General features: G+C 39.8%; 1 protein-coding gene across 2 annotated transcripts in view; it reads left to right on the forward strand.

The window, feature by feature from the left end:
* Window positions 1–772: 772 nt before the first annotated feature.
* LOC104606104 (Cation efflux family protein) overlaps window positions 773–12623 on the forward strand; it is a 44078-nt gene continuing 32227 nt past the window's right edge. The window contains exons 1-2 of one of the 2 annotated variants that reach the window (XM_088903848.1): window positions 773–1472; window positions 2990–3059. In XM_088903848.1, coding sequence (XP_088759974.1) covers window positions 1128–1472; window positions 2990–3059 — 415 coding nt within the window. In that variant the 5' untranslated portion in view covers window positions 773–1127. The remainder of the gene's footprint in view (window positions 1473–2989; window positions 3060–12623) is intronic. The other variant, XM_010271153.3, reaches the window with a different exon arrangement.

A 12623-nucleotide genomic window follows, 5' to 3' on the forward strand; every position in this document is an offset into this window, starting at 1 on the left:
AGTAGGGATGGGGATTCAATCCCCATTGTATATCAATTTACATGGATTTAGTACAAAGATTTTGCCCACAACTTCTTCAAAGCTGCTGAACCAAAGTTATGTGGCATTTAATAACACTTTTTCCAGACTTCTGAAGTCTAAAAATGTTGTTTTTAGATGTCACTTGCGTTTGGGTTTGAGTTTGAAAGGATGATATGAAATGCATTTTCAGATATAAAAATGATAAGATCACGACCCAACACTTCTGGCCCAAAGTCCAAAATGCACATGAATAATTTTGAAAAGACAAGATATATTCCTTGTTTTAAACCCAAAATTATCTCATTCGAGTTATTCCTCTTGAGCGATAAAAGAACTTGCCGCACTATCCAACCACTACAGTAAGTATGTGGTGGGTCTTAAATACTCACTTTTAATTGTTAATTTTATTATAATTTTTAACATTTTAATGATTTTAATAATATTTATTAGTTAACGATTTGAATGATTATATATGACATAATGCTAACTCCATTCAAAATTACCAAATTACCAAAGTAAGCTATTTCAGATGTTTGGAGAATTGATCCAACACGAACAAGAATATCTATTGAGATTTTGCACACAAATAACATCATTTTAACATTTTTAAATTTCAGATTTAAAATTTATCAAACGCCACCTTAAGCTCTCCCAAACAGGCCCTGAACAACGTGGCGTCACGAGTAAGTGAGTAGTCAGCCATTTAGCTTCAACCTTACAAACACTTGTCGTTCTACGTTTCTCTCTTTCGTAAAATTACAACACAGGATCGTTTAGTCGAATCTATTCTTCTCTGATCTCTATTGACCATTGTTGTAAAGTATAAAGTTGGACAAGCACAGCCACTCGTATGAAGCTAAAGCGAAGGATTCTGTGAGTAGGAAATCTGGTGGTCAGCAGATTCGAACTCAAAGGAGGATGTTTTCACTGCGTTCGCTCGAGTAGCAGTCACTCGAGTTCCGGTATCTCTCCCAACTCCCAACACCCAAGAGAAGAAGCCTTCCCTCCACCCTATAAATGCCTTTCGACTAAATTTCCCCTATTATTTCCTCCATTTTCCCCAATTCAACTCCAGAAACTCAGAAGTAGAAAAATCTAACTCCAGAATGGGGTTCAGGTTCTCTAATTTAGGTCCCATGTACAAGGCCTACTGCATCTCTATAATATCTTCTTCCACAAACATAAGGAACCGCTCTAATTCTCTCATTCTCCCAATCAATTCTTTTTTACAAGATTCATTGATCTTCTCAGACAACCCCCATTACAAGATTCCTAGGAGATGGCACGTTGGCCATTCTCATCACCAACATCACTCGAGCAAGGAAGGCGAGAACATTTTTAGGTTGGGTCTCGCTGCTGATGTGGCTCTTGCCACCGGAAAATGTTTTACCGGTTACTTGTCCGGCAGCACTGCCATCATTGCTGACGCTGCACATTCTGTGTCGGACGTCGTAAGTTTTTGAATTCCCCCTTTTCTTTAAAACAAATTATTGATTGGTTTCAATTAGTTTCTGTTTTTGTTTTATCAGTTGTGCTTTAATTATACCACTGCCTTTGATATTCTTTATTTCTCTCCGTTTTTTCGTTTCTACCAATTCAAATAGTGCAATAGCGACTATTGACTGCATAAACATGGTGCATTGTTGCCTTGATGATAATCATTTTTTGATGATCATGTTCTTACAAGGTTGTATAAGCATCAGGCAATGGCCATGTATGTGATTGCTTAGTGACATGCTTCGGTTGAGAGTTTGAGATAATACTCTTTATATGGAGTGATCGAATACGATATGGAAATTAAGACATGTATCTTGGGGAAGGAATTCCCACTGGTAGCGTCAAATAGTTTGGAGAAGTAATGGTACATGGATTGCTAACCAATTCAAGGACAAAATTTTGTCTTAACACAGTGGTCATGATAATCGTTCTCATCGTCACTAATACCATTAATGCTATTTTTTCTTTGATAATAACAGAATCAATTTCATTAAAAAGAGGAAATTTAGTACAATAAGAAAGGGAGGGATAAACACTCTTAGCCCTCCCCAACAGAAAAACTGCTATTGTAATACTCAAAAAACTTGTTGTGGCTCGAGAACTAATTGCATTGTGGATAAAATAAGGTTGATCACACTACATAGGCAAAAGACGGTAAAGGTTGATCACACACTACAAAAGTAGCTTTAGAAAAAAAGGAAGATTCTAAGAATCAGCAATAACTATTTTTTTTTTTAAACATAAATTTGAAAATGATGAATGAAGAATGGTTTTTCCTCTTTCTGGGTGATTCTTTTTTCAGAATTATTTGGACATGGAATTGACCACATTGCTGAACATGCCTTAAAATTTATACCCGATTATTGGGTTAGAATACTTATTAGAGTTCTGGTTTCATATTGTATGCATGAAATATTAAAGTTGTCAAGGTTCTTATAGAAGGCAGCTTATTGCTTTAATTGCATTTTAATTCCTTATTGTTGTGGGTTTTGGGTCAAAATTGCTCTGAATGAACTTTGATACTGTATTTTTTTAATCAAAATTGCCATTCTTGAATGTATGAAAGAAACATGACGACTGTTGTCTTGGAGTGACAGTCCAAGAGGCCAGAAATTCCATTCTAGCACAAATCAGTTAGTTGTGGAACTTGATGCAGCATTTCTTATAGGAGATGACGTGTTCTCCACGTGACTCTTTATTATGTTTATTCCAAATAGATCAAAGTGATCTTTGGTGCATGCAAACTTACCAAATTAACTACCGTAATGATACAGATACTATAGGCTATGAGATTCTGTATGAATTTACTGTTAACTAAGAAGATTTTGAGGTGTCTTGAGTCCTAAATTCAACAACTATATTCATTAATTTGTTTATGTTGCTTAATTCACTGTAATTTTACTTCATCATCATTAGAAATTTCCTGTAGTTTTATTCTGTGCTTAAAACAATTCTGTATGTGCCTTTTCAGGTCCTCAGCAGTGTTGCTCTATTGTCATTTAAGGTTGCAAGGGCTCCAAAGGACACAGAACATCCATATGGTCACTCTTGATTTGTACCTACATGCTACTCCATGAATCTCAAGATATGCATGTCTTGCTTGTTAACATAAGCAATATTACTATATAGATTATTATCCAGAAAACGATATCACCTTAGTTGAGATAATGAATTGCTTTTGGTGCTTTAAATCTGTTATTTATTTTTTTCTGATTTTGAAAGAAATGAAAAGAGTTTTGATAATTATGTGCAACACAAGACACCGACTATCTTTTTGTAATGATCAGGGATCAAGGGATTGATGAAGTTAAATTTTTTTGATCAGTATTGATGAAGTTAAATCAAGAAATGAAGAATCCTAAATCATAAGAGAAGATAAAAAACTATGAGAGAGATAATTAGGAGGGGATAGACTAGAAGAGTGACACCTTTCTTCTTGAACAAGAATTGGATTCACTGTATATAGTGAAATAAATTTGGATTTGTATGGAAAATTGCATATAGCTGGGATAAGTCTAGTTTGAGTTGAGTTCAGTTTGACTGCATAACTATGGATTGAAGTGGTTGTAGTCATGAGACCCTTTTTTGGGTATCATAGGATCCTTGTTGCTAGTTACTACATATGAATTTTCTTATTCACATAGGGAGCATGCATTACTTTCCAAAGATTAACCATTCTAACAATGTGGTATTGCAACACTCAAAGCAATGTTCTCTCTCAGTTTTTTAGAAAGTCTAAGGGGGCAAGACGTGTCATATTATGTTCTATATTGTATCATAATCTTTAGCTTTGATACTGACTTTATGTAGGACAGCTAAAGGGCAGCCAGTGCATGAGGCTCCCGCCAATGCAGGGTCTGGGGAGGGGCAGATGCGCGCAGCCTTACCCCTGCACATGCAGAGAGGCTGCTTTGAAGATTTGAACCCTGGTCACCTAGGTTGCAATGGTCACCCTGGTAGGACAGCTCAAAGATATAATTCTAAGGAAGCAAGCTTAGGATTTAGGATTAGGAGCCAAGAGAAACAATGAAGAAAAAAACATATCCAATGAGGCCTAAAGATAGATTGAGGATTGGATATTGATAATTAGGACCAGAATGAAGAAACTGCCATATCTGTTAATAATGGCAAGTAAAGAAAGGATTGTTATTTGGACACATCCCATTTTGACAAACTACAAAAACTTCTAATTATTTCTCAAAAAATACTTGTTTTTGAAACAGATTTTCATTACAAATAGGGGATGTGTACTGATTATCAAATGGGATGTACCCAATGCAGCACCTGGAAGAAAAAAGTATACTGATAAAATTGAAAAATAAGTAAAATCAAGAGAAAAAAAAGAGAGAAAACTAGAATTGAGAAACAGGATACAAGTTATGAGTAGATGAACTAAATTGAAACATAGAATGCTAATTGATAGGGAAAGGATGGAACCATAACACCAAGAAACTTTTTGAGAGTCAAGAACCATGACTTGTGGAATTGTTATGGTTCTAAATAGGTGTGTAAACGGTATCAAACTATCCGATTTCGAATTCAATATCTGATGTAAATGAATCGAATTCGGATAATCCACTTAATCGAAAAGTTGAATTTGAATAAATTTTTCTCATCGATTAATTTATCCAATTGAATTTGAATCTATACTGTTTTGATTTGATTAAATATAAGTATAATATATATTGATACATTACAATATAATATAATTATAAATTATCAAGCACCTTTTAAGTGTTTTCTACTCTTTTTCCTTTTTACAAAAAGTAATTGTCCTATTTAACATAAAAGACAAAACACAATTGATGGACAAGACTTATACTTTTTTTCTATTCATTGAGATCATAACTCATTAACCTACCCTCTTTCTCTATCTCTCTCACTTCTGGTCTCCCTCCGTCTATCTCCCTTGTTTCCCTCCCTTTTCTTAGTCCTTCCATTTCTTCTTCCATCTGTTCTACAACTCTCCTTTTACTCTACCCTGCAACTCTTGTTTTCCCTCCCAGTTTCTATCCTTCTCCAGTTCTCCTCTATATTCTAATCCATTAATCCCTCTCTGCTTCATCATCCTCATTTTCCTCCCTCTTTTTATTTCTTCTCCCCCATATTCTAACATGTAGCTCTGCAATTTCTTTCATGGTAAAAAATTTAGCATGGTGAGAAGGGAGAGAAGACTGGGTGTTTTCGTCATATACAAAAGGGCTTCATGGTGTTTTGACTTCTGACATTCAAACCTTGGCTTTTGTCGGCTGTAGCCATCCAAACTCTTTACTTTGTCCTTGTTCTTTCTCTATGTCCCTTATTTGTTCTAGATTTTTTAGGATTTTTCTCTTTTCTTCTTGTTCTAGTTTTTTTGTTTTTGAATTTTTTTCTTTATTGTTCGCAAGTTGCAACGTTGAGGGATTTCTTAGGGCTTTTATTTCAATGTTTAAAGTTTATAAACCAGTCAAGTTCGAATCGATTTGATTATTTGATTCTTTAATTGATTTTGAATTCAATTTGCAATTTTAAATATCCAACGGATATTGAATCGAATTCAAATCATCCACTCTTTGATCAGAGTTGAATACGAATGTATCTTGATTTTATTCAAATTCGATCCGTTTACAGGCCTAGTTCTAAATGTTAAAGTTCTTGGCTTGATGTGTTCCAACAGTCTTAAGACTTTTGGTATATTGGTCAAACATGTAACAAATGTTATTAGAGCCTACCACGACATCTCAAGTTCAAATCATGGAGAGGGCTACCTAGAGTAGAGTGAAAGCTGTCACAGAAAGGGCTACTTGGAGTAGAGTAAAAACTGTCATGGAAAGGGCTACTTGGTGCCAAGTGAAATCAACCAAAAAGGAAAGGGCTACCTGCTGCCGGGGTGTGAGTCATTGTGAAAAGGGTTGCCTACTGCCAGAGTGAGAGTGTTGTGGAGAGGGCTACCTATGACTAGCATGAGAGTTTCCCAAAGTGAAGCTGTCGAGACTCGAGATGTTGACTGCGGAAGCGTGGTGGTATGTTATGGTCCTAAATGTTAAAGTGCTTGGTTTGAACAAGACAATAAGAGAAGAATGATTTGAACTTCAGGACTTTTCCATTTCTTCAAGTTGGTATTTGTGTGAATCCATGATCTCAAATATGATTTGAGCTTGAGAGCTATAACTGAACTCACACATCTGAGGCCTCATGCAACTGCTTGGTGTGAGGTGGCTTCCTTGAGAAAATGTAAGTGGGGTGCCTTGCAGTGAAACTTGTTGATATTGGTGTTGAGTTGGGCTTTGAATTGCTTATGGGCCTATCATCCCCTCCCTCTATGAGATGGACCTTGTCTGCAAGGTCAAAGTGAGGGAAATCCTACTGGAGTTTAGTGACTCCTAGGTAGCACCCTCCTCCGATAAAGAAAACCAGACAACCAAGGCCTCCATGGTAACTCTGCCCCCCTTTTAACCCATTAAAAGTCAATAGTCTTCTTTGGTTTGAACTATGAGCTTGCCTTCATCATTGGAGATGGGAGGGTCTAGTCTCACTGCTTGGTTAGAGGATACACTCTTCTTTAGTATGGAGACATGAAAGGAGCAAGGAATATCTTATCCCGGCCAGAAAGAAGTTGGTAAGAGGTGAATAACTGTGAATCACTGGTCATATGGTGAGAAACACTAGAATTAATTATGGGGTTTTATGAGTACTTGAGGAAGAAGCATGATGTGTAGTGGCACGAATACCTGAGTGAGACAATCTTTGAAGGAGCTGGACTCCAAGTGACTAGGGGTGAGCAAAAAAAAAAAAAAACAAAAAACCGAACCAACCGAAAAAACTGACCAAAACCGAACCGGTCGGTTTGGTTTTGGTTTGATATTCTTAAAAAATCGACAGTTTCGATTTGGTTCCGGTTAACCATTTATAAAAACTGGCGGTTAAATGAACCGACCGATATATATAATAATATATTTATATAATACTATATTATATTTTTTATTTTTCAAAAAGACTCGGCAGTCTGAGTCTTTGAGAGGCTTTCAATTTCAGCCCCTCTTCGGCAGTCTGCTAGAGTGCTAGACTGCCACTCTGCGGCTCTGCTAGACTGCCATTGCCAGTCTCACTCTCTTCGAAAACCTCAGTTTGCTACTAGACTCTCTTCGAAACTCGGAACCACTCAAGAGTAAGCCTTTTTCTCTTCTCAGCTTCTCTCACTCTCTGTCTCTTCTAAGTCTCTCTAGTCTCTCCCTTCTCTTCTCACTTTCTCAGTCTCTCTAGTCTCTCCGTTCGGCGCTCTCTTCTCAGTCTCTCTAGTCTCTTTGTTCGGCGTTCTCTTCTTAGTCTCTCTAGTCTCTCTGTTCTCTTCTCAGATTGTCGCGTGGCCCGCACCAACCACCAGCACCAAGCGGCAATGCCGGTCGCCGCCTCGCCGGCAAGCAAGCACCAACGCCATTCAATGTTGTTGGTAGTGTTGAAGGCTTGAAGCATCTGTCGACTGCCGGTGGTCAGTGGTTTTGAAGCATCTGGGATCCTTCTCTCTCTCTCACCTCTCCTCTCTGCGGCTCCGCCAACAACCACTAGCACCATCCAGTCCGGCACAACAGCAACCACCGACAATATTAGGTTTTTTTTTTTTAAATATTTTAAGTGCATAAAAAAATCGAAAAACTGAATCACAGTTAACCAGTCCACCAGTTAACCGGTTAACTGGTGAACCGATTGCATCGGTTCGGTTTCGGTTTTGAATATTTAAAAAACCGACCAGGTCGGTTCAATTTGAAAAATACCCCACGGTTCAGTTAACCGAACCATGAGCACCCCTACAAGTGATTGTTGATTTGACCATACTTATCATATTCAGCCCTAGCTGCTGTAAGCTGTTCTCCCACTAACTTCTCTCCACTCTGTCCTTGTTCACCTTGTAAGAGGTAGCTATATTTTCATTTCCACCTTTTCTAGTTTCAACCTTTTTCCCACCATTTTCTTTCTTGAATCTGGTAGAAACAAGCTCTAGGTGCAGTTTCAACATGTGTCTTTAGTGTGTTTAGGCTTCTTGCAGTATTCATAGATAACATCTTTCTTCCAGTGCTAACCTTTGGCTTCATCCCCGCATTAGCATAGTGATCAACCTGTGGCTCAACAGACTGAACTTGTCTTTTGCTCTCCTCATTGCTCACCATAGCATATGCCTGAGACAAAGTCACCTCATCCTTTGCTAAAACATTCTACCTCACAATATCATACTCCAAGTTGAATCCAGTGAGGAACTCAAAGACCCGATTTCTTTGCACCAACCTCCTATATGTTTCTGCATCTTTTGTGCAATCCCAAACAATAGTTTCCATCACATCAATCTCTTGCCAAAGAGATTTCAGCATAGAGAATTAGACTGCTAAGGGCTTCTCCCCCTGTCTAAGATTATTCACATCATGCTTCAATTTGTAGGCCCGAGCAACATTAAGCTTTTGGGAATAGGTCTCTGTGACACTATCCCACACTTCTTTTGCAATTTCCATCTACAGGCAATGCTGACTAATGTGTGGTTGCATAGAATTCACTAACCAACCCACTACTGTGTAGTTTTCCTGCATCCACCTTTCATAGGTAGAATCATCCTCCTCCGGTTTCTTCTTGCTCCCGGTAATATAACCCCATTTTCCTCTACTACACACCTTTCATAGCTTGGTATTAATAGATTGAGACCAAGCTAAATAATTGGTCCCATCTAGCTTCATAGTAGTCAGCCCCAAAAAGATTCTCCATTGACCCCCCATGTCCAAACCCGGAATTTGTGGAATATTTGGTCTCTCCTCCAGTTTGCTCCATTAAGTAAACGGATGCAAATGAAAATCAAATTAGGGCTTTACTAGGCTAGATTTACTGTTCTAAGCAAAGGACAACCTCTAAACCTCCAAAATTAGGGTTTCATAGGGTCTTGCGGGATTGGAAGAAAGAAAGAAACTTCAACCACCCCTTCCAGAGGTTCCAGAATTCAATCCAACCAAAATCGCCCCTAATAGAAATCAAAAGGCTTACCTCTGATCCCCAAGCGCTTGGTTCAAATTGTCTTTACGACCTGTAACAAGGTTTCTCCAGTTATCTAGGGTTTTCGGGAAAAATCTCCAAGAACCTGCCCTGAGCTTCAACTAAGGATGAAAAACCTCCACAAAACTCTCCGAAAACCTTCCTAACTAGGCTGCATAAGTAGCTGATTGATAAACCAATCAGTTCTCCATGCACACTATGTATAGGCAAAGAAAGGAGAAAAAAGTCGAAAGTGAGAACCCTCTCTAGTACTAAGTTGAAAATTACACCTACAGTAATTCAGATAATGCAAGAAAAGAAGAAAAGAGAGAAAGAGAAAGCAGAAGAAAAGAAGTTTCAGCAATAGGTTGTGGAAGAAGAAAAGAAGGGAAGAGAGAAAAGAAGGGAAGAAAGAAAGGAAGAATTCAAACCTCTCTCCCTGGCCCCCTTTCATCACTTTTATTAATAATTCTAAGTTTGAGTACAATTACTTGGATGCCCTTAATGGGGCGGCCAACACTAAAGAGATAATTAAAAAAAATAAAAAAGGCCCATAACTAAGAAACATAACTTTTAAACACCACTTAAAAGAAATAAAGAACACTGGGGCCCATTCGGCCCATTCTCACTACAATAATAAAATAATAAAACAAAAGTTTTTTAACTTTAAAACTTTTTAGGGGTGTTATTTGGGCTTCCTAATTGGATTAAGCCCAGTGGAATCATAGAATGGCCAAAAGTCCCCAAACCGTATTAGAAACCGCACCAAACCGTAATAAAATAGTTTGGTCTGGTTCGGTTTTCATGCCAAAATGGTTTGGTTTGGTCTGGGAATTTCTCAAACCGTAATATATTGGTTTGGTCTGAGATCTTCTCCAAACCGCACCGAACTGGACTGTGAATATGTTAGGAACTGCCTAACTCAGGGACTCTTTCGAGGGAGCCTGCCTCCAGAATGAGAGAGAGAGAGGTTGTATTCCCAATTCAATAATCGATTCTGTTATAACACTGCTGTTACAATTCTGTTATACCAGCCTCTCCACTTGTCCAGTCCACTTGTCTAGTTTTTTATTTAGTTTGTTCTAGTGGTTGGCTGTTAATTCTGTTGTACCAGCCTCTCCACTTGTCCAGTCCACTTGTCTAGTTTGTTATTTAGTTTGTTCTAGTGGTTGGCTGTTAGTTATATTCTTTAATGGCTGATGTGGCCTTTTCTTGTACACTTATATTCCCTTTATTTGTGTCTCAACAGTCCCTCCTCCCTTGAAAGCGACCTTGCCCTCAAGGTCTAGATGTGGAAATCTATTCTGTAAATCCAAGTAAGGTTCCCAAGTTGCATCCTCAATTGGGAGACCTGACCATACCACCGCTGCCTCTGGTTCGATGTGATTCCCTTTGCGTATCCACCTGAAATCTGTTCCTTAGGTTCTTGGAAGATCCCTGAGAACTTCTGAAGTAGCTGCTGTAGTTGTGTGCGGCCCTCTTCGGATCTGATTTCTTGGGCTAGAATGGGGCCGTTCTTGTGGGAGTCTATCTGCATTAAAACGATGTGGGCTGGGTCTGCTGCTTGTTTCCTTAGGGAGGCGAGGCTAATAGGTCCTGGACCCTTGGACAGCTGCCCTTGAATATGCACCTGTGAGCTGCCCATTTGGAAATCCATGGTGAGGCGGGTCCAATCACATATCACCGGCCCTAGTTGCCTTAACCATTGGACTCCGAGAACTACATCTGCTCCATTGATTTCCAGGGGGTGCAGATCCACCTCGAACTCATGTCCTTGTATCCTTATCTTTAATTCTGTGCACGTACTGTCACATACCAGGTTGCTCCCATTAGCTATGTGCACCCGAAGGTTGGACTGGAACCCCTAGTTGCCTGACCAAGGTTTGGGTGATGAAATTGAGGGTGCTGCCACTGTGTATCAGAACCAATACATGGCGCCCCTGTATCAGTCCGGTTACTCGCATCGTTTGAGAAGAAGCAAGACCGGTCAAGGCTTGCAGGGATACTTCCGGGTATTCCTTTGTCCCTGGTACCCATTCTTGGTCATCCCTTGGCTCCTCCATGTCGGCTGATTGCTCGACATATTCAGTTTCAGGTTGCAGGAAGAAAACTTGTGGGACCTTACAGCGATGGCCCGGCCCGAACTTGTCTCCACATGCGTAGCAAAGGCCCTTTTCTCATCGGGCTTGCATCTCAGCCCAGGTTAACCTCTTGGCTGAGCCGGGGCCTGAACCAGAGCTGGCGTCCTTGCCTGTGATTCCTACTCCTGATCTGGGCTCTAGTTTACCCAAGATTCCAGGTTCTTGGTTGGTTACACCAGGTCTGATCGCAGCTCCCAGGGGTCGGCTGATCCTTCTCGCCCGGTTTATTTTGTCTTGATGTAATCGGGCTATTGCTGCTGCTTCAAGAACGGTGGTGGGCTGCATGGCTTTTACCTCCAGCCGCAATTCCTCCTTAAGTCCTCCAACAAAATTGCCGACAAGCGCGTTTTCTGGCCAGCCTTGCACGCGCACTGCCAATCTTTCAAACGCCATCTGATAATCTTGGATGGAGCTGGTCTGTCGTAGCTTAGCGAGGCTTTCGCCATAATTCTCAAAGGCTGAGACCCCAAATCGCATGGTTAAGGCATCGGTGAAGTTGACCCATGTGGCCCTTGGGTGTCGTCACCAGTACCATTGGTACCAGACGATCGCCTCTCCTTCCAGGTGTGCAGAGGCTAGTGGAACATGATCAGGGCCTTGTGTGTCGTGGTAATCGAAGTATCTTTCTGTTCGCAGAAGCCAGGAAGTGGGATCTCCTCCTGTGAAGATGGGAAACTCGATTCTTGCAGTTCTTGGTCCACTTCGATGACTGGTGTCACTGCGTTCTTCCTGAATTTGTGCAGGTGGTGCCTGTGCCAGTCTTTCCAGCAAGGATGCAAAGCTTTCTTTGATTTCTTTGACATCGGCTGATATTCTTTGCATTTCTCTTTCCATGTAATCGACTTTGTTCTCCATTGCTGATGATCTTGTGCTTGGCATCTTGGCTCTGAATTGGCTCTGATACCAACTTGTTAGGAACTGCCTAACTCAGGGACTCTTTCGAGGGAGCCTGCCTCCAGAATGAGAGAGAGAGAGAGAGAGAGAGAGAGAGGTTGTATTCCCAATTCAATAATCGATTCTGTTATAACACTGCTGTTACAATTCTGTTATACCAGCCTCTCCACTTGTCCAGTCCACTTGTCTAGTTTGTTATTTAGTTTGTTCTAGTGGTTGGCTGTTAATTCTGTTGTACCAGCCTCTCCACTTGTCCAGTCCACTTGTCTAGTTTGTTATTTAGTTTGTTCTAGTGGTTGGCTGTTAGTTATATTCTTTAAAGGCTGACGTGGCCTTTTCTTGTACACTTATATTCCCTTTATTTGTGTCTCAACAGAATACCCCTACCTGCCAGTTTTTTTGAGGTCATTTTGTTTTGTACAATTACTCATTGTACACAAGACCAGTTATTAATACAATCATATTTTACCTTCTTTCAAAAAAAAAAAACACCCCTACTGGCCAATAGGTGGGGTTTTAAGTAATGGTCCACTAGTCCAACCAAGAAAAAAAGGTTCATATGCGTACCTACCTATCAATACT

Source organism: Nelumbo nucifera, chromosome 4, assembly GCF_055504915.1.
Source record: "Nelumbo nucifera cultivar China Antique chromosome 4, China Antique-T2T, whole genome shotgun sequence".
NCBI classification, from domain to species: domain Eukaryota; kingdom Viridiplantae; phylum Streptophyta; class Magnoliopsida; order Proteales; family Nelumbonaceae; genus Nelumbo; species Nelumbo nucifera.